At 53.9% G+C, this 24341-nt stretch overlaps 1 protein-coding gene and 1 long non-coding RNA gene across 6 annotated transcripts in view; one reads left to right on the top strand and one right to left on the bottom strand.

The window, feature by feature from the left end:
- The window catches only part of LOC140691333 (uncharacterized), a 43258-nt gene extending 40754 nt beyond the window's left edge, over positions 1 to 2504 (top strand). The window contains exon 3 of the long non-coding RNA XR_012066953.1: positions 2124 to 2504. This is a non-coding gene — a long non-coding RNA (uncharacterized lncRNA). The remainder of the gene's footprint in view (positions 1 to 2123) is intronic.
- SYNPO (synaptopodin) overlaps positions 1 to 24341 on the bottom strand; it is a 64848-nt gene that overhangs the window by 23736 nt on the left and 16771 nt on the right. For 4 of the 5 annotated variants that reach the window (XM_072954678.1, XM_072954673.1, XM_072954664.1 and 1 more), the window contains exon 2: positions 11550 to 12181. In XM_072954678.1, coding sequence (XP_072810779.1) covers positions 11550 to 11946 — 397 coding nt within the window. In that variant the 5' untranslated portion in view covers positions 11947 to 12181. Of the gene's footprint in view, positions 1 to 5991; positions 6540 to 11549; positions 12182 to 24341 lie in introns of those variants that run through there. The other variant, XR_012066940.1, reaches the window with a different exon arrangement.

A 24341-nucleotide genomic window follows, 5' to 3' on the forward strand; every position in this document is an offset into this window, starting at 1 on the left:
GTACGTAGTAATTGCACAGGGATGTTAAATTGCAGATTCTGGTTCAGGAAGTCTGGGGTGGGGTCTCAGAGTCTGCATTTCTAAGAAACTTCTGGGTGAGGCTGATTTTGCATCCCTGGGCCTCAGACAGGAGCCACACACTTCTCACCTCAGGGCCTTTGCACTGGCTGCTACTTTTGCCTAGAACTCTCTCCTGCTGAAACCCCTCAGTTATTCCTTTCTGGCCATTCTTCTCATCCTTCAGGTCTGTTTACAGGTCCCGGGGAGGGTTCGCCTGCCCTGGGAGGTCACATTCCTTTGCCACAGCACCCTCTCCCTCTCCTCCAAACTCTCATCAGATTAATAATTCCATCATTATTTGCTTTAGCGTCAGTCCGCCCTGCCGCGTGATACACAGCCCCCACAAGGCAGGGGCTTTAGCTGTCATTTCCCCACTGTGTCCCTGCCCCCATGCCTCGGCCAGAGTTGGGCTCAGTATACTTTTGCAGACAGATTGAGGGAATAAATGAGTAAAAACACTGCCGTTGCAAAGCATTCCACCTCCGTGGTTCCCAGTGACCTTGCTCACCCTGGAGAAGTTGTACAGGGCTGAGATTTGCAGGATTAACTGGGTGTAGCCCTCTGCTCTGCTCCACTCCAGCTGAGTGGCTTTCACAGGTCACATCACCTCTCTGAGTGGGGCCTACAGCACTGTTTGTCAGTCTGCATGAGACATGGAAGCTGGGAAAGGCTCTGAAAGCTGAAAAGAGCTTTAACTGGTAGCACTACTCATCTATGCTTGGGGCCCAGAGAGGGAAAGGGCCTCATCCAGGGCCACACAGCTGGTGAATGGGGATGCCAGACTCTCAGTAAGCCCACTCAGCTCAGCGAGGGCATCATCTGCCTGGAGGCTGTGCAGAGGTGGAGGAGGAGAGGAGAGGTGGCTGGGAGCATCCAGCCTCAGGCCCAGAGCCAGGGTTGGGGTGGGTGGGGCCCCCAGCGGGAGCCCTGGCAGCTGGGCATGGGGGAGCCAACTGGCACGAGCTGGGTGGTGGCAGGCTTGTTCCCCATGCGCGTGACAGTCTATTTTTTAATCACCCTTTCCATCCTCCAACTCCCTGTGCCCTCCCAAAGGGCCCATATCAGGAATCATGTCCTGGCTGAGAGCTTAGAGATCGGTGGGAGGGTCCCCAAGTCCCATGAGTTCATGAAGCCCACAAGTTTGAAGCAGCCCTGCAAGCAGGACAGGAGACCCCCGGAGGAAGGGCACCTCCAGTCTGAATGAACCTGGGCCTGTTCCTAGACTCTCTGACCTCAGTTTCCCTGCTCTGTACAGTGATGGGAGTCATGCCAGGCTCCATGGGAGTTCATTACAGCTCAGGCTTTTGGGATCCACTCAAGCTTCACAACACTAATGACGCCCACTCGTCAGGCCCTGGCCCAGAGCCTTCTGTGCCCAGAGTATTCCCAGGGCACACTTGATCCTCCCTGACCTACTCCCAGGGGAGGAGGAGAGAGGAAGATAAGCGGCTGAGCTGGCTCAAGGGTCAACCTCAGAACCCCAGGCCCAGCGAGGCTCCTCCTCCCAGCACCTGAGGGACAGAGATGACAAGGATCAAAGGGGAATGAGGTGTGTTCCTAAGCAGGTGTCCTGGCCCCTCTGAGCCTCTGGTACTCATCTAAAGCAGGAGAGAACGTGTTGTGCAGGTTAAGCACACAGGCTTTCTGGCCAGACTGCCTAGGTTTGAACTTGGCCAGTTACCAGCTGTGTGACCTTGGGAAGCTCACTTAACCTCTCTGTGCCTCAGTTGCCCATCTGTAAAATGCTGATGATAACAGTACTTACTTCATAGAGTTGTTGACATGTAAAGAACTTAAAACTCCCTGGCATATGTAAGTAACGATAAACGTGAATTATTTTTCAAGAACTTTGGCTTTTATCTATTGAACACTCTTAGTCTCCAAGAGATTTTATTCTAGAGGATCACACGCGGGAGTCCCAGGTCAGCCCACTCTCCTGTCTGTGAGGCTTAACCAGCCCACCCCTTCCTGACCCACCCTGGTGACACCCCCTCCTGCCGGCCCTGTTGTTTTGGTGTCTGTCAAGCTCTTTCACACCCACAATTCCCTCATATCCTTCCTAGGCCATTTCGTCGTGGCTCCGAACCGAAGCCTGAGCCCCAGAGGAAGCAACTGATTTGTCCAAGACCACCAGCCAGTTAGCTAAGACTGGACGTTCAAGTATCCGTTCCTGAAGCTCGGGCCAGGCCCTTCTCCACTGTGCTGTGCCTGTCCTCCCACCATCAAAACCTATTCCTGGCCAACCCTCCAAAAGCAACGTATGCTGAGATCTGAGTCTTGAGCCAAAGTCCATCTCCTCCATGGCTTGCTATTTTAACAGAGATCAAAACATGATAATACTAATTAATAAGCAATAGTTATTTTTTATCATCTCATTTAATTTTCAGAATGACAGTACAAGAAACGGTCTATTATTTTTTCTGTTTTATAGATGAGGAAATTGAAGCCGAGAGAGATTATATAACATGCTCAAGAGCTCCCAGCAAGCTGGGAAGAAAACGCAGGGTTCCCACCACGGAATCTGCCCATTAGACACACAGGAAGCAGGTAGCTCAGGAGGAGACTGAATTTTGTTTCACCGGCAGCAACCCTGGGAGGCTGGGCAGGGTAGGGTAGGGTCAAAACAGCACTACACTCTGCTGCCTCCCCGAGTGGAAAAGATGAAGCTAGAATGGTGGAATTTCAGGCAGGGGCCAGTTGGTAAAGATTTCATCCCGGAGAGAGAGGGCTTTGGTGAGCCTCTGGAATTACAGAGCTTGGAGGCTGTCCCCACATTGACTCCTCCTCTGGCCACACTGGGTAGCAATTGATCCATAGCGTCCAGGGACAGTTCACAAAGGACTCTGAGCTCACACACACACAGGCCTAACTCAGCAGAGCCCGGCCACCCCTGAGACCAGATCACATGGCCTGGGTCCCTTTGGGTCTAAAGCCTTAAGCCCCAAGGGATGAAAGCATTTTCATAACCTCCAGCCGATGCTCATGCCACCCCCTGCTCTCAGCTTCTAGTTTAGATCATTTACCATCCTCTGAAATACCCTTCCTCCCAACCAAATCCCTCCCATTCTTCTAGACCCAAGTTCTGGACATGCCAACTCCACAAAGCCAGCCGTGACCACACTTCAAATAACACTCAGGTCTCTGAGCCATTGTCCCCTCCAGAGAAAGGCCTTCCCTAGCCACCAGCACAAAGTAGCCCCTCTAAGTGCTCTCCATCTTGGCAACACGGTTTTCCAGTTGTTTTTCATGCTATTTTTGTCTATTTGAAACTAACTTGCTGATTTCTTTGCTTCCCTTTTTCAGGTCTATCTCTCCAATTAAGATGTAATCTCCTTGAGAACAGGGACCAATCTATCCTGTTCACTACTGTAACCCCAGTGCCTAAGGACCCACCCACCCCATTGCTAGACAGGGACACTGAGGTCCATAAAAGGCAAGGGATTCACTCAAGCAAGTGACAGAGGTCGGCCTAGCACCTGCAGCTCTGCCCTGCAGCCCAGGGCACTTGGCCTGTCCCCATCCCCACTCCAGCTGACCCTTCGCTGGCCTGTCTGGCCCCTGCCTCCACACAACAGTGGGGCTAGAGCCTGCAAGTCCTTGACAACAGTGCCCCTCCATTTCCCCAGGGCTTTCAGTGCCCCAATCTGGGCAGCCCAGCCTGCTTTCCCCTCAGTCCCTCCCTTCCTGGCATCAGCAGCTCTGATGAGCTCATGTCTGGAAGCCTGGGAGCTGCCCCGAAGGAAAAGGTGCCTCCCAGGCCCAGCCCCTAGGCTGAGAGGTGGGTTCAGCCTTGTGGGATGGCAGCCCTGGCAGGTGGAGAGAGTGTTCTGACCCCTGCTGCTGGGCCCAGCCCCTGGGGCTACACAGTGGGCTCAGGGAGACAGGTGTCATCCAGGGAGGTGGGGCATGACTGGGGACGGAGAAGAGACTGAGAGAAGGCTCTTCCCGTGCCCGTTCCGTCTCTCCAGATGCTCCTCTGCCACGCTGCCCCCTCCTACTTGTCAAAGAGCTGCTCTGTTCCAAGGAAAGGGGGCTCTGCTCCTCACAGAAGCACCCTGAGCAAAAGTCTTCCCCTCCCAGGCTCAGTCCCTACAACTCAGAAATGGGCAACTTAGATAAAATGCTGACTGAAGAGGCTAGGGATCAGTTGGAAACCAGGCACCTGAATGCCACAGAGGGGGTGTTTTGTTTTGTTGTTTTTCCTTCTTTCTTTCAACTTAGGGGAAAGGTAATAACCAACAAGGAAGGGAAAGAGTTAAAGGCCTTATTTTAACCATGTAGATGCTGATTCCAACCACAGCTTAATTTAGGTGCTAGTCTAAGAGGTGGGGAGGAGCTAGCCCATGGCCTGCCAAGTGGTGAATAGAAGCCAGGGTGGAACAACAGAAAACAATTTGCTTTTGGGAAGTTCTCTGAATATCAAACTAGAGTGATCCTAGTCCATTCCCCTCACTGTACAGACAAGGAGCCAGAGAGGAGGAGAAACCATCCCAAAATCTCATATGGGTTGAGATATAAGACAGAGGCAAGCCCCCCCCCCCCGCCCCCAGCAGAGTATTTTCAACTCTCCCTTGAGGGGTCCCATTCCACTGCCTGAGGTAATGTGGCAAGTAGCGGGAGGAGGAGGTCATCTGTTTGTGGCAATGCCCCCCCCAACACAGGATGGGAGCCAAGCCTGGGACTGGTGACAGGCAGGCTGGAACCAGCAAGGCTTCCAGCCCCTTACCCCTATGCTAGGGTATGCTAGACCCTCTGATCAGCATCCTATCTCATCCTACGCCTTGCAACACGACAGGGGTGGGGCACCCTCCAACTGTCCCTACAGCCACCACCAGTACTGCTGTCTCCAGTGCAGTTATTCCCTCACAGGACCACCCTGCCCACCCCCACATTGGGAGCCAGAATGGGCAGGAGGCTCACCCCAAGATCACACAGCAAGTTGGTATATTCCAGTACCACCTGCCACTCAGGGTAGGATGGGGAGTGGGGCACGTGCTGCTTCCCCACTGGCTCTTGTCCCTTGTGAACAACCCAGACATAGAACACAGGAGGTCCCTGGCCCCATCCATAACTTGGGGTGGGGGTGGGGGTGGGGAGGAAGGGAGACCTTTTCTCGGAGTCCCCAAGGAGGTCCTGTCAGGGCGCTGGATGGAGCCGCCAGCTTCCACGGTGTAGTGGTTAGAAAGGAGCCCCACCCTCCACTCCTTTCACCTCTAGGGCTTCCGTGCTCGCCTTGGCGTAGGGGGCAAATTGTGAGAATTTGATGTAGAGCCCTTAGGACCGGTCCCCCTCTCCCCTGAGGCGCTCAGGAAAGGCCTTGATTTCCCCAGGTGGGGCCCGGGCCGGTGTGCCCCGCGGTCTGCCCGTTCCGCGTCCTGCGAGCCTCGCCCGCACGGCCAGACCCGGGCGCCCCGCCCGCGGGAAAGAGGGGCGGGCGCGGGCCCAGCACACGCCGTTCCCGCTGCCCCACAGGCGCCCATGTTGGTTAACCCAGGGCAGAGCCCAACCCGCCGCTTTCTGGAGTCAAGCCGCTCCCCTCTCCCCCGGAGCCGGCCGGGGCACGCAGACCTCCGGCTGCTGCCCACCCGCGGGCCCGGGGCTGCCCCGGCCGCGGCCCGCTTGCGCGCTGGCGCTCGAGGTCTGGAGCTCCCACGAAGCCCCGGGGAGTAGCTTCCCGGCTTCGAGGTGTCCTCCCGGGACCGAGCAGCTACAGAGCTGCGAGATTTCTCCAGCCCCCCGCCTCCGCCCCACCGTACAGATGGGGAAACTGAGGCCCCGAGTGTACAGCGACTTGGCCAAGGTCACCTGGCGTGCGGGGACTGGAGCCAGACGCGCCACCTCCACCTGGGCGGCTGCGGGACCAGCGCAGGTGGGAAGGGGCGAGGCTCGCTCGGCGCCGGCACCCCTGCCAGGCCGGCGCCCCTCACTCACCTCCAGCCTCAGCGCGCGGTCCCCGAGCTCACCAGCGCCGCCACCTCCGCGCACCTGGCCGCGTCCGTCAGCGCGCCCCGCCCCGAGAGCCCCGCCACCCACGCCCCGCATCGGGCGCCCCCTCCGTGCCGCCGCCACAGCCCCTTCTACCGCCTAGCGGGCTGCTCCAGGACCCGGAGCCGGGAGCGCTGGGCGGGCGAGCGGCGCTCCTGCCGCCCGCTCCCCGGGGCCCTAGCGCCGCCCCGCCCGCGCGCCCCGCCCAGCCCTCCGAGGTGCGCCTCCCTCTCCCCGGGCTCGGCCTTCGTCTCCCCTCGGGTCCCGCTCTCTCTCCTTTCCTCTCTCTGGCCTCTCTCTCTGCTGCCTGGTTGTCTGTCTCTCTGTTTCCTGCTCAATTTTTGTATCTCTAGGTCGGTCCCTAAATCCTCTTTCTATTTCAATCAGTTTCTCCATGTCTACCCATCTATCTCATCTCCCTCTCTTTTCTCTATCCTTCTCACGTAACCCCCCTTTTAAATATGTCTTTGTGATTCTATCCGCATACCTGACACCGCCCCCACCTTCCCAGGCCGTTTCCTTTCAGACCCAGATACAGTACCCTCTCAGGCCTGTCCTGTCCCCGCCTCAGCCCCAGGAACTGGAATAACTGTCCATCTTGGTAGGACTTTGGCAAATGGAGATTAAGGAGGGTTGTCACCTCCCTGGCAGTCTGGAGCCATCCCCTGACTTAACTGGTGGGCCAGCAACGACAAGGGCAGTGGCGCTGAGAGCCCCGTGGCAGGGGGTCAGTGCTTTTCAGAATCACGTGGGGACGCTGTTGAAAGTCAGGATTCCCGCAATCAGGTGCCCCCTCCCAGTGGTGGAGGAGCTGGCAGTGGGCTTGGAAACAGGGCTGATAATAAGCACCCTTAACGCTCCCAGCAATTCTGAAACAAAACCACACTGGAAAAAAATGCTGTTCTGGGTTTTCACCGAAGTTTCCCTGGGTTCCAAGTACCCAGGGTTTAACCAGGGTGGTTCCATTTTGACGTCTTTTATATCAAGGTTCTGTGTTTAGATTTCTCCTGAAGGAAGCTGGAACTGTGCTGATGGAAGCCTACCCACCCAAGGTTCTATAAACTACAGAGCTGCAAGTGGCCTGGTTCTGAGATGACTTCTGTCCCCATTAGGTGGGCTTAGAGTGCCTGGGGTCAGGTGACAGAGGGGACAAACCCTTCCTGGCTGCTCCTGCCCCTCTGCTTGGCTTCATGGCTGCAAAGAATTCCTCTGACCCAGTGGCTGCTCTTGTGCGGGGCTACCCTAGGTGAAAGGGGGAGTGGGCATAGAAGGGGTCTTGGGGATTGGCATCAGGCAGGGTATTGCCTGCCTGTGAGGGCACGTGTTACAGCCCAGCCTGTGGGAAACCAGGAAACAAACTGTGTGGGAGAGAGAGAGAGAGAGAGAGAGAGAGAGAGAGGCTAGGATTACTGCGTGGGTGGGTATGAAAGTGAAAGAGATGGGGAAAAGGACGGAGGACAGAAAGTGGTTCGGTTTGTACGTGGGTGTGTGACAGTGGGTGTGTGGAGTGGATGTGCCTGAGGGAGAGAGTGTGTGCATGCAAGAGAGACTGCAAAGTGTAAGTATGTGAGCAAAAGAAAATGGAGAAAAGAACATGCTTTTAATTTGTACCTAAGGGAGGGAATATGTGTGCTTGTATATTTTCAGGTGAGTCTTCTGTATGCAAATCTGATACATGTGTCCACGTGTGAAAGTTAGGCATGCATGGCTGGGGGTGGGTCTATGGGATGGTGTGTGCCAATGTCTACCCCGTGGTGTCTGAGAGCATGCACATGTGTGCAGGTGTGAGCATTTACATGTGAGTGTTTGCAGAAGAACATGGTGTGTGTACATCACGTGTGCATACACATGAGTTTGTGTGTGTGGGGTGAACATATATATGTGGGGACATGTGTAAGCTATACGTGAACCTGTGAGCCCTGCTCCTACACCGTCACTCCCTATTGTAGACACCTTACCTCTCTGTCTGCCCTCTTTTCCACTGGCCTGAGGAGCAGTGGCCTTGTCCTTGGCCCAGTGACCACTGTCAGCTCTCATCATGGGTGCTGATTCCTCTGCCTCAACAAGATAGACATGGCCAGGGGCAGGGCTCCCCTGACAACCCAGATCTGCAACCTCATCCCCACCCCAGAGGCTCAGAGCTGTGTCCACTAGAATTGGGAAGTTCTCTAAACCCTCCAGATACCCTGGACTCTCTAAAACAAATGGCCTGGAGAGGAGGGAAGGTGGGTCTCCCGAAGCCAAGGGCAGAGGAGGCGCTGAATCGGCAGTGGATCCCAGGTCTCCCTGAGTATCTCCAAGGAGGAGGGGATATGGCTTGGCAGAATCCCCCGTCATCTCCCAGAGCCTGACCATTTTCCCAGCCCCAGGTGGGTGGAAGAACACAGCCTGCTGGCTTGTCTCCATGGAGACAAAGCAGCATGGAGGGTGGTTAAAAGCATATGCCAGACCTCCCGGAGCTCAGATCTCACAGCTCCTCCACCACCCACAGGCCTGAGACTTTGACAAGTCACTTAAACTTGCTATGCCTTAGTTTCCTCGTCTGTGAACAGAGATAAGAAAAGTATGAACTTCACATGGTTGTTTAGAGGATGAAATGAAATAACCCATATAAAGCATTTAGCACAGGGCCTGGCAGTGGAACTGGGAGGTGGAAACCCTGGGTTCCAACTCTAGCTTTGCTACCAACTTACTGTGTGACCTTGGACAAGTCGCTTACCATCTGTGGAATCTACACAGTAATCTCAATAAAAGCTGCCAGTTATGACCAGCTGAGACTTTGTGGGAAGGGCAGCTGTAGTGTGGGGCTGTCTTGGTGAGCTGTGGACTAAGCGCCACTGATGAGGGGCCCTACGTGACACTTTCCTTCCCACATGTAATTCTCTCAAGGGAGCAGCAGGTGATGGCAGGCAATTTGAGCTGCAGGCTGCTGCCCAACTCATCTCTTCGCGTCCCCTGACCTTCCAGCCTGCCATGAACCCCACTGTGCCCTACTAAGTGGTACTCAGGCCTTAGAGATATGGCACTGGAACCCATCCACCCCAAGTGGTGAATGCCCAAGGCAGACGATGCCATGACCCATACTTACAAGTGCCAGAGAGCACTCAAGAGAGGCAGGTAAAATTGCAGAAGGATGGGTGTAATTGTCTGAAGATGCTTATAATCCTCTGGCGGTAATGGGAGGAAGCTTTAAAAGGAAGCCCTAATCCACTAATAACCTGGCAGCTCCACAGGCCTCTTCCCTCCGGATCTCCAGGCAGAGAGAAGGGACTCTGGCCACTCCCTTTCCCAAGGGAGCAGAAAGGCCAGTGTGGGCTCTGTCCCAAGACCACCCAGATTTCCACTCTCCTGCAAGACCCAGCTTCCTTCCTGCCTCCATGTCTGAGAAGTCCTCCCTAACAATTCCATCCTCTTGAGCTCTCTCCTGCCTCTTCTGTCCCTAGAACTGTTCAGGACAGAACTAGATAACCATCTGGCTAGAAAGAAATGAAGCAAACTGTGAGGCAGGAAGAATGAGACCGCAGTCTCAGCTCCAACACTGACTGTGATCTTGGGCAAGGGACTTAAGTCCCTGAGCCTCAGTTGCCTCACCTGTACAATGGGGAGAATACTGCCTGCCTGGAAGGCTAGAGTAAGATCAACAAGAATGAGATACTATGCAATGGGCCAGCTGCACTGAAAAGCCAACAGAGGGCCTTAGTGGAAGGCCCTGCTTCTCCCCTCTCCATACATGTCTCTTCTGCTCCAGGATGTCAGCAGACAGCACTCTCCCTGTATAAATCCTGAATATAGTGGTGGCCAAGAGCAAAGCCCCACATTCAAAATGCCGTGACTGAATCATAGCTTAGCAGCTTACTGGTCATGCGTCTTGGACATGTCACTTATCTTCTCTGGGCCTCAGTCTTCTCATCTGTGTAATGGAGAGAACAGTATGTCCCTTATGGGGATGGTTATTAAATGAAGTGATATGTGTAAAGCTCTTAGCACGGTAGACTTGGCACAGAAGGGCTTAACAATAATAGCTGTTGTATCGTTGAGCTGGTGATGATCATTTTAATTATCATCAACATCCCTTACATGCTTGTCTGGATTACCCTGCAACCTCACCATAGCTCTGTGAGGTAGATAGGGCTCTTATTTTTATTTTGTTTTCACAGATGAAGAAACTGGGAAGGGATTTCCTGGGGTTTGGCTAGTTGGCATCAGGTCCAGAACCAGCACGCATGTCTCCTGACACCTCCTCCCACCATGGTCTGTGAGAGGAAGAGAAGCAGGTCCTGGGGGCTTCAGGCTCTAGGGGACCTGGATTTGGGCTGACGCTGGTGAGAAGGCCTGTCTCCAAGTTCAAGGCTGCCGGATCCTCCTCCTTCCTGCCCCAGATGCACTGAAGGCCCCTCCTTACTCCTGCCTGGCTCCCTGCATGACCCAAGCCTGGGAGTAGGGGTGGGGATGGTGGCCTTGGGGGCGGGGAGGTGGTCAGAGCCTGGAGAGAATTATTTCAGAAAAGAGAGTGGGCAGGAGGGCTGGTGAGATGCCAGGCTGGGCGTCAGCGACGCCTGCACAGAAATGAAGTGCTCCTTCAGTTCCTGACGCACAAGCCCTCCCAGGCCTGTGTCCCCCGCACACCCTGCGCCCCCAGGATATGCTGGCAGCGGCTTCCGCCTAGGCAAGCATGGCCCGGCTCACGTCCTCCCCATCTGGACCCACTTCAGTGTTGCCGTGGGCCCGGCAGTGGAGGTGATTCAGTGTGGGTTTCCCTGTCCTGCCCTGCCCTTCCAACTCCTGCCGCCTGTGGGAAATTTATCATCATTCCTTCCTTCCTTCCGTGCAGCTCTCCCCAGCCCTGGGCCCTCACTGCAGCCCAGGTGACATGGGCCCTGTCTCTGTCATTTCTAACAGATGGAAAACCCAGGCCTGGGTGAGGAGTGAGGGCTCAGCTCAGCCACAGACAGGCCAAGTGACCTGGAGCAGTCTCTTCCTGACCCCGGGCCTCAGTTTTCCCAGCTGTCAAATTAGGAGGTTGGATTAGATCAAAGGCTCAGTCTTTACCTCAAAAGCTGCGCGAGCACGGTGACCATGTCTGTTTCGCTCAGTGCTGCAGCCCCAGCACCCTCAAATAGCTGGTGCTCAACACATTCAGTGAGGTGGCCCCGCCCCATCACTTGCTCAAACTCCAAGGTCATTTGTTAGCACGAGTGATTAAAGGGCAGACAAGAGTGAGAGATGGACTTTTTTTAACCAAGCATGATAACGTGGCTTTCTCTCTCTGCCTTCTCACGTGCCCTCTTTGGCAGAGAAGAGTGGACTTTGCTGTGGTACAGCTGGAACAACACGTGTGGCACCATCTCCCCTGTCTGTCCACAGCTGTTAATCTGGGCATGCCTGTGCGGCTCTGATGCACTGTTACGTGTCATGGGAAAGTAGGGTCAGGAGCCCCTGTGTTAAGGACCTATGGGGGTCTCCTGTGACTCTGGCAGTCCAGGGGAAAAGGGACATGCACTTACCTGGTTTCTGGGCAACCCTGGGCCCAAGGCTGGGGCTGAGGCTGGCTGTCATCACCTGCCGGGCCTTCATCGTGTCCCAGTCCTGGCTGGCTCTGTCGTCATGCTGGGAATCCCCTCGTGCCTCCCTGGAACAGCTGGGTGGCTGGAGGCCCAGGGCCCTGGGAAGCTGTGGTGCCCCTTGGGTGGCTCTGCAGGCATTGTCCCCGCTCCTGCTGGCCACCCTGTCTTCCTCCAAGTCCGTGAGCCCTGCCTCTCCCAGCAGGCCCTCCTCACCGCCGCTCTCCTCGGCCTCCAAGGCCAGACACCTGTAGCTCCCATCAGGAATCCCAAAGGTGCAGGGGGTAGACCTGCCTTCACTGGGTCCCAGGGGCGGGGGTGGGAGGTGGGGGCCCAGCATGGCTCTGCCTGTCCTGAGGGACGCAGAGAAACTGATGCCCGGGCCGGAGTCGCCTGAGTGAGCCCTGGTCTCTGCTCCTCTCTGGCTGTCTGCAGCTCTGTCTCCCTCAGTCGACTCACAGAGCTGGGGCGAGGTCCAACTGTGAGACTTCCTGGGCTGGGTGGGGTGGTGGACCCCCAAGCCCTCCTTCTTCACCGGTTTCTGGTCTGTGAGAATTCACTTCAAGGTGATCTGTCTGCAGGGGCAGAAAAGAAACAGCACATAAGACAGTGCACCGGGTGTTCCTGGCTGAGTTTCTGAGATCTGTCCACTTTAAGGGGATCCTGAAAACTGACTGGGGTTTAGGGCAAGGGTTTCTTGTGTCCACAGGAAAGTCCGGAGCCTCAGTCATTCAACACCCCAAATTTTTGCCCTATCCTTGTGCCACCTGACACTTTATTTGCTTAATATCTTTCTGTAAATCAACTTTAAATAATTTACTTCTATTACTTTAGACTTATCTTAAACAGTAATTGCAGCTATGTCGTGCTAAGTTATTTCCCCTTCAATGTACATTAAGTAAGTATCTGGTTATTTAAAAATACTTATCTGGGCATCTCCTAAGAAATATTCTTTTATGTGTCGCCAAAGGTACATATGCCACAGGAATGGTGGTGCAGGTGGTAAAAGGCTGGGGCCACCCCCCCACCCCACCCCAAGGAGGCTCTGCACCGAGGGATATGGTGCAGTGATATGCTTGCATGCCCAGGCTTTGGCCTATAATCCCACCTCCATCAGCGCTGACCTTTCTGAACTTCAGCTTCCCTATCTATAAAATGGGAACTGTAATATTTCCATTGCAGTGGTGCAATGAGGATTAAGTGAGAAAAGGCATGCAGAGAACTTAGGACAGTTTCTGAGATATGACTTAATATATGATGGCTATTCTTGCATGACACACAAAAAAATTGAGCTCCAATAGTATTTCAGACCCCATAAAAGGTACTGGAGTTATGGTGGGGATAAAGAAGGTATGGTACTCTGGCTCATGAAGCCTTAAATCTGGTGGGAGGAGCTGTGAATGACAACACGGACAATAATAATAACAGTATGATTATTTAGAAATGTTAACCAAGATGCTAATCCGGGAGAGAGGGGATGGAGGCTTCCTATAGGGAGGCAAGGAGGGGATGGATGGGAGAGAAACTTGGGAGGAAGAATTGGCTGGGCTGGGAGGCAGATGGAGAGTGGGTGTGGAGGAAGAGGGAGGCGGCTAGGACTCAGCCCAGTTCGTCGCTCTGGCGACAGCGTGATTTCGTTAATAGAGATCAGGAATAAATGGGAAGGAGCAGGTGTTCAGGGGAGCAGGGAAATGAGTTTGATTTGGGATTTCCGGGGGAGATGAGCAGTCATCTCCACATGGAGGCCTAAAGATCAGGGGAGAGTTCCAGGTTGGAGACAAAGGTTTGAAAATCCTTTGTGGAGGCACAGAGCAGAAGTGGACAAGATGCCCCAGGACGGGCAGGTAGAGCCAATTACACATGGGAGGAAACCTTGAAGTTTATAAATCTTGCTTAGCAGATCTTGGATCTCATCACTATTTAGCTGTGGAAGCTTCAGAGAGTCTGAACTCTCTGAATCTCACTTATCCTATTGCAGAACGGGGAGAGGAGAACCCCTGCACACACACTGGCTGCCTTGTGGGCAGTGAGAAGCCTCAGAATTGTGAACACTGGGGACGTTGGTGACCTCGGGGTCTGGGCTGAGCTCAGCTGCTGTGGTACTTGACCTGGAAGCCACGCCTCTGCCCCAAGGCAGGGTCAGGCACCCCCCCACCCCAGCAGGCTGGGTCAAGGCCTCGGCCTCTGGCAGGAGCAGTGCCAGAGAGTCTGGTAAGCCAGAGGAAAGATAAGCACATTACCAGACTCCGGGGCAAATCAGCGCCAACCAGGAGAAGGCAAACAAGCGTCGCTGTCAGGAAGATAACAGACACCTGTTACAGCAGCCTCAGTGGCCGGGGAATCAGAACAAAGAAGCCAACTTTCTGCTTGGAGAAGAATGGGTGCTCACGATATTAAACACCTATTCCATGCTGGGTTATTCACTTAGGTTGTCGAAAGAAATCCTCAGAACGACCCTATGAGAGAGGTACCATTATTATTATCCCATTTCAGAGGTGAGGCAACTGAAGATCAGAGAGGCCAAGTGACTTCTGGCCTGTCACACAGCTAGTAACCATAGGGCCAGGCTCCAAATCCAGCCCTGACACCGTGACCGTGCTGGTGGACACAGAGATGTAGAAGAGATGGCTCCAAGGCCACACTCCTCTCCAAATTCTTTCTCACTCACCAGCCACTGCCACATTTCTGCCATTAGCGTTTCAAAGAACCTTAGAATCTCACGAAGATCCAGTAGAATTCTGAAAAGATTACTGGCTTTGTGACCGTGGGCAGGTGCCTTCTGCACTCTGGAGTCACTTTGCCCGAAGGCATCCCAGCAGGCTTGAGCCAGATGATGCTGGACGGTCCATTGAACCCCTGGCGTGGCACAGTGCCACGATTCTAAGCATTTGGAGCCCCTCACCACGCTGCCCCGCCCCTGCCACCTACCCCACCATCGAGCCAGATGGCAGGAGGCAGGAGTGGGCATGGGGGGGGCAGGGCTCCCTCTGACGCCCCACGGGGCCTCACCTCACCCTATGCCTGCTTCTGTTTTGCTGTATTTGACGGTGGCCACGGTTTCCAGGAAAGAAGAGAGAGGCGGAAAAGTTAACTTTCCGCCACCCACACAAATATTTTTGGCCGGCGTTGTCTTCACACTGCCAAGCCGGGAGGGAGGATTTGGCAGGAACTCTCCAATTCAAGTCTCCCTCCCAAGGAGGGAGGACTCCCCACCCAGCTGGGGGGCTGGGGCAGGCCCCATGTGGGCTCCAGCCCTGGAACACCCACCCTGCTCTGCAGCCCGGGGCAGGCACGGGGGTGTCAGGACCCACTGCAATAGTGACGGCCGCCGCTCACTGAGCCTCTGCCAGTGCTCGGCCAAGGCTTTTACCTGACACTCCAGTGGGCCGGCCACGTGAGTGCTGTGCCCAGACGAGGAAACTGAGGCACAGAGAGGTAAATCCTGCCTGAGTCACAGGGTGGTGAGTGGTAGGGCAGGTGGTGGATCGAGCTGCTGGGCCCTGTGCTCTTACTCACATTCTCAGTGGCAGCAGGCTGACTCCCAGGACCCCACACAGCCATGGAGGGTGTGGGCTCAGACTCAGCTCACCCATCTGTGTGGGCACAGCCTCGCTCTGGGCAGGAGAGAGCCTGCTCCAGCCTCAGCACAGATGGCAGAGGGGTCCTCTAACGCCATCTTCCCCAAATCCACATCACTCCTCTGACCACAGGCCAAAGCTTGTAAGACATCCAGCCTCAGCAAACTTCCTGTGCTCATCTCAGGTCAGGGGGCCCTGAGCCCAGAACAGGGAAGGGCTCGCCCGGGTTGCACAGAATGTCAGGCATAGGCCTGGCACCAGAGCCCAGACACCCAAATTCCTTCAGCCAGTCCCTCACATAAGCCCTGCTCCCTCCTGAGCTGGGAGCCTCCCCTCCTCCCTCCTCTGACCTCCTGTGAGTCCAAGCAGGGCCCCCAGGACCAGAGGCCCCTGTCCGTGCAGCCCTGAGGGTCCTCCGAGGTCTCCCAGGGCTCCTTCTGTGGTTGGCTGCTGCAAAGAGTGGGCCCAGGGAATGTGGCCTTGGGAGACTCACATCCTTTCTGCTGTTTCCTACATGGTGAAGGAGGGACACTGGCTTTGGAATCAGATCTGGGTTCAAATTCTGACTTTCCCATTCAGTGGGAAAGACCCACTGCAGACCCAGGCAGGTCTCTTTATCTCCGTAAGCTTTGGTTTCCTCATCTAGAAAATGGGTTAAAACAGGGCCTGCTTCACAGGGTTGTCATGGGGATTCACTGAAAAGTACAGGCTGGTTCCTCCACTCGGCAGGGAATGAGGGAGCAGGGCTGCTTGCTGCGCACCTGCTGGACCCTGGGAGGCCTGGCACACAGGCTGGGGGAGCGCAAAGCACAGTCTGGCCTCCCCTGCTTCTTCATCGTCCACAGCGCCCCCAGCCTGCTTTGAGGCTGCAGAGGAAGTAAAGGGCCTGAGGGATGCTGGGGATCAGGGCCTGGGGAGGTGCACTGCAGAGTCAGGCGTGGGGTCCTAGTTTTCACTTTCCCACCGACTTACTGAGCCAGTACCGGGGAAATCACAGGTTCTGATTTTACAGCAGGGAGACTAGAGTAGGCAGAGAGGGGAAAAACAGCTGGGAAGATTAGACCCTCATTCCTCTGAAGACTCCATATCTGGCCTCCCCACCTGCAATCTCTCTCTGTCTCCATCCTCTCCGAGGTCTGGTCCATTCTTCTCAAGAGCAGCTCTGAGTGTGTTACTCACCTGCTCAGGAACCCTCCACAGCTCCCCATTGTGCAGAGAGTAAAGAACAGCTACAAACAAAAGGAAATTCAGAGCCAAAGGCAGGTCTCCTGGCTGAGGGGAAGGAGGGAGGGCTTCCTGGAGATGATGGATGATGTTTCAGATTTGAAGGATTTTGACAGGAAGTGCTTGACATTCTGATGAATAGAGGGTACTCCATCCATCAAGGCCCAGTGAAGGCAAGAAGGCAGGACCACTTGGAGATGAATCCGGAGAACCACAAGGCCCTGGAGAGGCTGAGGCTGGGGCACGTGTGGCAGGGCAGAGGGAGGTGAGGCCGGGAGAGAAGGTGGCCAGACTGTGACAGGCTTCAGTTGCCTGGACTCTCTTCTGCTGGCTTGAGAGGTGATGTGGAGGGTAGCCCTGCAGAGCTGAGGGGGCCACTGCAAGGCCCGGCTCTGGGGGTGGAGGCAGCAAGGCTAATGCAGAAGGTGGAGGCTGAAATGGGGGCCGACGTGCAGGCATCCCTGTGAGAGGAGCGTTTTGGAGCCATTTCCCCAGCACCTGGCACAGTGTCAGGCACATAATAACAACGGCAGTGAGGATGGCTGAAGTTTATGAAGTGTTTACTGCGTCAGGTGTTACTCCAGGCACTTAGTGTGCATTAACTCATTTCATCCTCATCACAACCCTGGAAGGAAGAGGCTATTATTATCCTCATTTTACAGATAAGGAGACTGCACTTCTGTGACTTGCCAAGCTCACACAGCCAGGGAGTGGCTGAGTCAGGGGTCTAGCTCCAGACGGCACTCTTATCCATAAGGCTGTACTGCCTCAGTCATTGCTAAATGAAGGAATGAATGAGAAAAAAGATGGGAGGATGGGAGGATGGGAGGGAGAGAGGGGGGAGATTATCTTCAGTGTCTGGCACATAGTAGTCACTCAATAAATATTAATCAAGTGGAATGACGATGTGGAGTGACCGAGGCGCTGACTGTATATACAGCTAGGGGCAAAAATGGAATTACTCTGGGGGAAGGGTAACCCAGAACTGGTCCGGATGGCTCAGGGTGCACCCACCCCCCATGCCTGTCCTGCAGCACCTTGGCATCAGGAATGGGGTGGAAGGAAGGGTCTGGACTGTCCAGAGCTGGGTTCTCTCTGCCACTAGGAAGAGAGCTTTTGTTGACCTCAGGAATCTGCACTGAATGTAAATTCCTGCCTGAGCGCTTCTCTCTCAAGGATGGGGTGGGAGCCAAGTTAGGGGTGGACCTCTTTCCCATGACTCCAAAGGGGGAATCTCAAACCCCTCCAGCCTCCAGAACTCGTGAGAATGAGGAGACCTGGCATTTGGGGTTATCTTGCTATGTGTTCTGGAAGAGTCACTTCCTTTCAATGGGCCTCAGTTTCCCCAGCTGAAGAAGGTCTTGGGCAGAGTGGTTGGTAGAGATGGTAGCGACCAAGGAGGAAGGCATCCCTGAATCCTCTGTGGACTTGCCCTGTCCCGGCATTTTCCAGAGGGCAGAGTCAGTCTCCAGAGGGAGGTACAAACATGACCCCACATTACCAACCTGGCCCTCCAGCCCTGTCCGGTCAGACACACTGACCAGTTGTGGCCTCCCTTCTTCCTGCCTCGGCCTCCAGCCATCCCCGCCCTGGCTGCCCAGCCTGCTCTGACCGCCCTTCCTTCCTCCTGGGACATAAGCGTCCGGTGTTGGATGAGCATCGTGTGAAGCTGGGGGAGCTCTGGAAGTATCAGGAATCCATTCCTTGACAAGAGGTAGCCGTGATGGCTGGAAAGAGCTCCCCAAGCTGGACGCGCTGGGTGATCTCAGGAGAGATGAGTGTTACCAGGCCTGAGTTCAGCCTCTCAGTAGCTGAGTAGCTCATCTCACTGAATTCCAGTTGCCTCCTGGGTAAAATGGAGACTTACGCATTCACTAATTCATTCATTCACTTGACACATATTCTCTGAACGCCTGCTATGTGCCATCCTCTATTTTAAGTCCTGGCAGTACACAGTGAACAAAAGAGAAAGAAACCCTGCCCACGTGAAGCTCACATGTTCGTTGGGGTGGACGGGTAACAGACAAATAAGAAAGCGCATTGGATGGTGATAAGTGCGATGGAAAAATAATTAAGCAGGAAAGGGGACGGGGAAGAGCTGTGTATCATTAGGACAGAAAAAGCAGTGGTATTGATGTGAAAAACCTTGACAGATGCTATCTTTTTTTTCGTATGGCATACGCATTTCAAGTTCACTATTATGTTAAATTCTCATATGCAATTAGGAATATACAAAATCAAAATTAAGTGGCCAAATCAGTCACACAGACCCTGCAAACCCCTGAGAGATGTCTGATTATTCAATCATTTACCATTTTAGAACCTTCACGTTCCACTGTGAACATGTCTACCATTTAGGACTGAGTATTTGTTATGGTCTGGTACATAAAAATATGGTTTCACATATTAGCTTTTTTCTTTGAGAACATTCTTTTCCAAGTTCACTAAATGGATCGAGTGTCTCTTTGGTATAAGACACATGCTATACAATGAGTTTGAGGATAATAATAATGATATCATATGGTGGAGAGGATTAAATTAATATGTATAGGGGCTCGAGGAGAGGCAGCTGTTGTCATAACAGTTACTTTTATTAAGGGGTGACTAATCAGGAACAGAGCCACCATCTCTCGATCACTGGCTATGCACTGGGCACCATCCTGGAAAGTTATGTCAAGTATGATCTTGTTTACTCCCCACAAGAACCTTATAAAGCAGGTACCAATTACTAGTCCCACTTAACAGATGGGTAAACAGAGGCTGAGGGAGGATGATGTCTGCCCGTGATCCCAGAGCAGGAAAACAACCAAGCCAGGACCTGCCGGGTACCTGGGTCCTGGGATGGTCACTGAGGGATTCTCTGACACTCCAGGGAGAGGCTATTTTGCACAGTGCAAGAAAACCCTTCATTCTGGCCCAGCTCTGCCATGCCCTCTGTGCCCCTGGCCACATCTCTCCACTCGTGGGCCTTAGTGAGCCCCAGCTGCACAAATGCAGGGCTGGGCTCGGGGTCTCCAAGTGCGTTTTCAGCCCCGGTTTGCCCATGAATCCCGACACCAAGGATACCGGGGGCTCAAGCCTGTTCCAAATGGACGCACCAAATCCAGCTTGCTCACAGAATCAGCCAAGTTCCCTGCATGTCACATCTATTTCTACCCTACTGGGTTTATAAATATAAGGGCCAGGGAACCAGCTTCAGCGAAACTGGAGAGACTGAAGTCATGGCTATAAATACAGGGCCAAGGCTGGCTGGAGTCGGGCAGGGGCTGCTACGGGGCCAACACCAGCCTGGAAAACCATGCCCCATGGGTCCTATGTGTAGTCCAGTCTCCTCCCGAACACACAAGAAATGGAGGCCAGAGGGGCCAAGACTTGCCCAAGGCCACACAGGCAGGGAGGTCAGAGGTGGGCCTGGACCATGAGGCTCCCGGTCTGAGTAGACGCTGCTCTTCACGCCACCTACTGCCCACGGTCACAAGTCCCCCCAGTGCGCCCTGAGACTTGCCCAGTGTAATAAGAGCAAGATATTATAATTTCAGTTTATCAGATAAACCTCTGCTGATAACATACTGCTTTTTATCTGTTGGAAATAGCGAAAATGTCCATTTGAGAAGGTGTTCTATGACTAAAAATTCAGCAAATTACCAACCATATTTTCTTGCCACTCAGTAGAACCTCCTCTTCGTGCAGAGTGGCCCATCCATGTGCTGTGGTCCAGTGGACCAACCCAACAGCTAGTTGGATGAACCACTTCCCAACTCTGCGCTCAGTGACATCACTTGGGCAGCTTGAAATCAGCCACAGTGAGAGTCATTACATCAGGGATGGGGCAAAAGCTACACATCACGGCTTTTTCCCTCCCAGGGAGCCAACTGTGAAATATTTAACAGCACACCATGGCTAAGACCGTAGCTGGTGAACCCCTACCTGGCCTGTTTCCGGCTGTCTGAACTGAGGCCAATTATTTCAGCTCTGTGAGCCTCCATGTTTCCTTCTTTCAAGCGGGAACCATAACCGACCTGCGTCCTAGCTACTGCGAGGGCTAGATGAGTGTGTGCCCCGAAGCGTTAGCACAGCAGCTCCCTGACTCGTCTGCCTGAAGCTCTCGCGAGGATGTTTTACGCACTCCAAAGCCCAGGCCACACCCCAGACCAGTTCAATCACAACCTCCCCGGGGCATCGGTGTATTTTGAAATTTCCCAGGTGATTCCAACTGTGTAGACAGGTTTGGGAACCGCTTTGCAAGCATTCAGCAACTGTCCAGGAACTACAGAGGGACAGGGGGCAATGTCAACCCCTTATCCCTGCTCCATTTAATTCATGGGGTTTCATGGGGGGAAAATGTATTTAAAAAGTGGTAGTGATTTGTTTGTTTGCTTGCTTGTTCTGTGTAAAGGCTTAATCTGCCTAAAACACGCAGGAGGTGCTGCTTTCAGGGACCACAGAGGGAGGAGTCTTTGCCCCCTCGCTTCCAGATGTGTGCCTGGCCACCCCACACTCCACAGCAGATGGGCCACCGGCTTCTAAACCGCAAGGAGGCCTCATTTCATGTGATACTCAGCTGGCCAGCTGGGGAGATGGAGAGACCTCAGCCTGGTCTCCCCTCCTAGAGAGAGCTGACTGGCTCTTCTCGACCCACAGGCCAAAGGTTCACAAAGCTTGGCTCAGCCTGGGAGACATCAAGCTGTTGGCTTGTAGGACGCAGATTAAGAATAGAAGCAGTGCTTATGCCAAGGGCTTGGGGCCTCAGCCCAGCTTCTCCCTGGACCACCACCAACAAGAACCAGTGATAAAAATAATCATAATAGTGCCTGACATTTATTGGCTGCTTCTTATGCACTAGGGTATAGCGCAGTGAGCACCTAGAAAGGCAGTCTAGTATAGAAGTGCGCTGTCCAATGTGGTGGCCACTGGCCACATGTGCCGCTCAACATTTGAAAGGTGATGAGTTCATACTGAGATGTGCTGTAATGCACACCAGGTTTCAAAGACTTAGACCCAAAGAAGAGTGTAAAGGGTCTCATTAATGACTTTGTTGTTTAGATTTATTACATGTTAAAATGGTGCTCTTTGGGATTTAAAGGAATGTATTAGGAAAATTAATTTCTCAGTCTTTTTTTTCACCTGTACTTTTTACTTTTTAGAGTGGCTTTTAGAAAACATAACAAGATGTATGTGCTTGCATTTCTTTCCATGAACAGGGCTGGCGTAGAGATCAGGAGGGCAGCCTCTCTAGAGCCACCCTCTGGGCTTCGAATTGTGTTCTGTATTCTGTCACTCAGTAGCTATGAGACCTTGGGCAAGCTATGTACCTCTCTATGCTCGGTTTCCTCATCTGCCAAACTAGGATAATGATAGTAGCGACCTCTCATGGCTTCGTTGTACCTGGTGCGGGGAAAGCACTCAGTAAAGGCCAGCTGTCAGGGGACCACTTGGCCCTGGGATAAGTGATATGCTTGGATTATCTCATACCTCGGTAGGTGCTGGGCTCCCCGTCACTGGCAGAGATCAAGCAGAGCCTGGGAAACACCTTGACAGGCTGCTCTAGTGGGAGTCCAAAAGTTGAATGCAGGTAGGGGAGTTCCAGGCTGGAATGGTCTTTGAAGTTGGCTCCCAGCACAGCCACTGCGTTATGCTACTCTCTGCCCCCGGCTTGGGGTTCTCTCCTCATCCTTTCTTCCTCCCCGTGCTCTCCTTGCCCTTCTCAAATATTCATTCAATCCAACTGAATGTAATAAACGCCTGTAGGTGCCGCTGGGAACGAGCACCGTGCAGGACACTGGGGAGAACAGAGGGGAAGCAGAGGTGGTTCCTCTTATCCAGGAGTGTAGTGTGGGCAGAAGGGCATGAGACAGGGGCTTGAATAGCTATAATATGAGATGGGAGGTGACAAGGGCCATGAGGAGCTACTCAATCTCTCTGAGGCTCCATTTCCCCATCTGAAAATTAGGACGATGTCAGCACCACCTTCTAGGCATTTTTGTGAGGATTAAATGAAATAATGTGGGAGAAGCACTTGGCACCATCCCCTCCCTCATTCTGGGCATGCTATCTTTATTAATGCAGCCTACCATCACATTAGCTTTTTTTTCTCCCTTTCAATCGCTACACCTCTGCTGGATTATATTGTCCTCATGGTTCACAAAGACATCACTATACCACTGCTACTTTTAAGCTACAACTCCCACACCCTGTACTTGTACAGCTGGCATTTTAAGCCCAGTGGAGGACTCTGATATGTATTTTAGTTAGTTTGGCCCTCTATTGGAAAGGATTCTCAGTGAGTGGTTGAGCCAAGATAAAACAAAATAATATCCACCACCACCCACCCCTCCATATACACATACAAATGAAATAAAATAATGGAAGGGAAACATGTTTTGTCAACAGGCATCCAAAGCTACTATTAAGGAAGCTCAAGACACACTTGTTGAGGCAATGGCTAGCCAGCTGAACAAGTGTGAGGGTGAGAGGTACTGGCAGGTAGGGTCTAGGGGACAGAGGTAAGTCTCAGGGGTCAGGGCAGGTGATGAAAGGAAGCTACAAGTTATGGAGGAAGATGCTGGAAGAGGAAGCAGGAGGGCACTGAGCCTAAATGTGATGATGTGTTTGTCTGACCTCGACCCCTTGCCTCTCCTCTCTGCTGAAGCCTTGGCTCAGCTCACGCAGAGACATCCAGCCTTGCTCCCTCTGCTCTCTGTGACTTCCCTTCCTGGGGCCTGAGAAGGGCAGCATCATGTTGCTGGTCACATGGCGTGGATGGTGGGGGTGGAAGTGCTGATCCCAGGGCCTGGCACGGCGCCAGAACCCAGTGCCCTCAGGGGCGGCGAGGGGGATGTGCCCCGGGGCCCGTGCCCCGGGGCCCTGCCGCTAGGAGCCTGCTTTCCCATCTGCAGACCGGGGCTAATTACAGCGCCCGCCTCGTGGGGCTGTTGTGAGGCTTAAACAAGTTCATCCAAGTAGAGAGCTTAGCACCGAACAGTAAGTGTGCAGCAGGTGTTATAGTCATCGCAGCGAGGGGCTGAGCTGGTGTGTGTTGCGGGGGCCGAGGGGAGCGAGGTGGTCAGGCCAGAGGAGCTGCACAAACCCTCTGTCCCAGCACCTGCCCTCCAGCTCGGAGCTCTGTGCCATGTGTCTGTGCATGTGTGTGTGTGTGTGTGTGTCTGTATGTGTATGTGTGTATTGTGTATACATGTGTACGTCTGTATGTGTCTGTGTATATATGTGTGTATGTGCCTGTTTGTGACTGTATGTGTGTATCTGCGTGTATATGTGTGTTGTGTGTGCATGTATCTGTGTGCCTCTCTGTGACTATGTGTGACTGTGTGGGTCTGTATACCTGTGTGTCACTGTGTCTCTGTGTGTGTGTGTGTGTGTGAGCGCGGGCACACGCACGCATGTGGCGGGAGTTGCTGGAGTCTGTCTGCAGAGCTGCTGGGAGGGGCCAGGAGGTGGCTCGGCCAGACCAAACAACCCCAGCACTTGGAGCTCCAGGCTTTCCTCTGACTCTGTTTGCTCTCTCTCCTTTCCGGTCCCCCTTCAGCTGGTTCCTGCTTCCAGGGAGCAGAGCTGGAAGGAGGCCCTGGCAGGGTTGGAACAGGGCCCTCCCCTTCCCCTCTCCCCACAAGGTTTCCACCCTCGCCTCCACCTCTCCAGTCTCTGCCTCACCTCCCCGGGACCCCGCACAGGCACCGTCCCTCTCTGACCCTCAGTTTCCCCCGTTTTCCTTTTCCTGAAGACCCTCCAGGTAGGAAGCCATCCCACCAGCCCTGCCGGCAGGGGCAGTGAGGAGCACTGGCACTGCCCCTGCTCTGCCCGGGGACGGGGACAGGGCAGAGCATTCCTCTAGGAGGTATTTGTGGCAAGACCTGCAACCAATCCTGAGGGGGGAAGCCCTCCTGGGGTTCCAGAGCCGCTAGCTGCCTGGCCTCTC

This window comes from Vicugna pacos, chromosome 3 (assembly GCF_048564905.1).
Source record: "Vicugna pacos chromosome 3, VicPac4, whole genome shotgun sequence".
NCBI classification, from domain to species: domain Eukaryota; kingdom Metazoa; phylum Chordata; class Mammalia; order Artiodactyla; family Camelidae; genus Vicugna; species Vicugna pacos.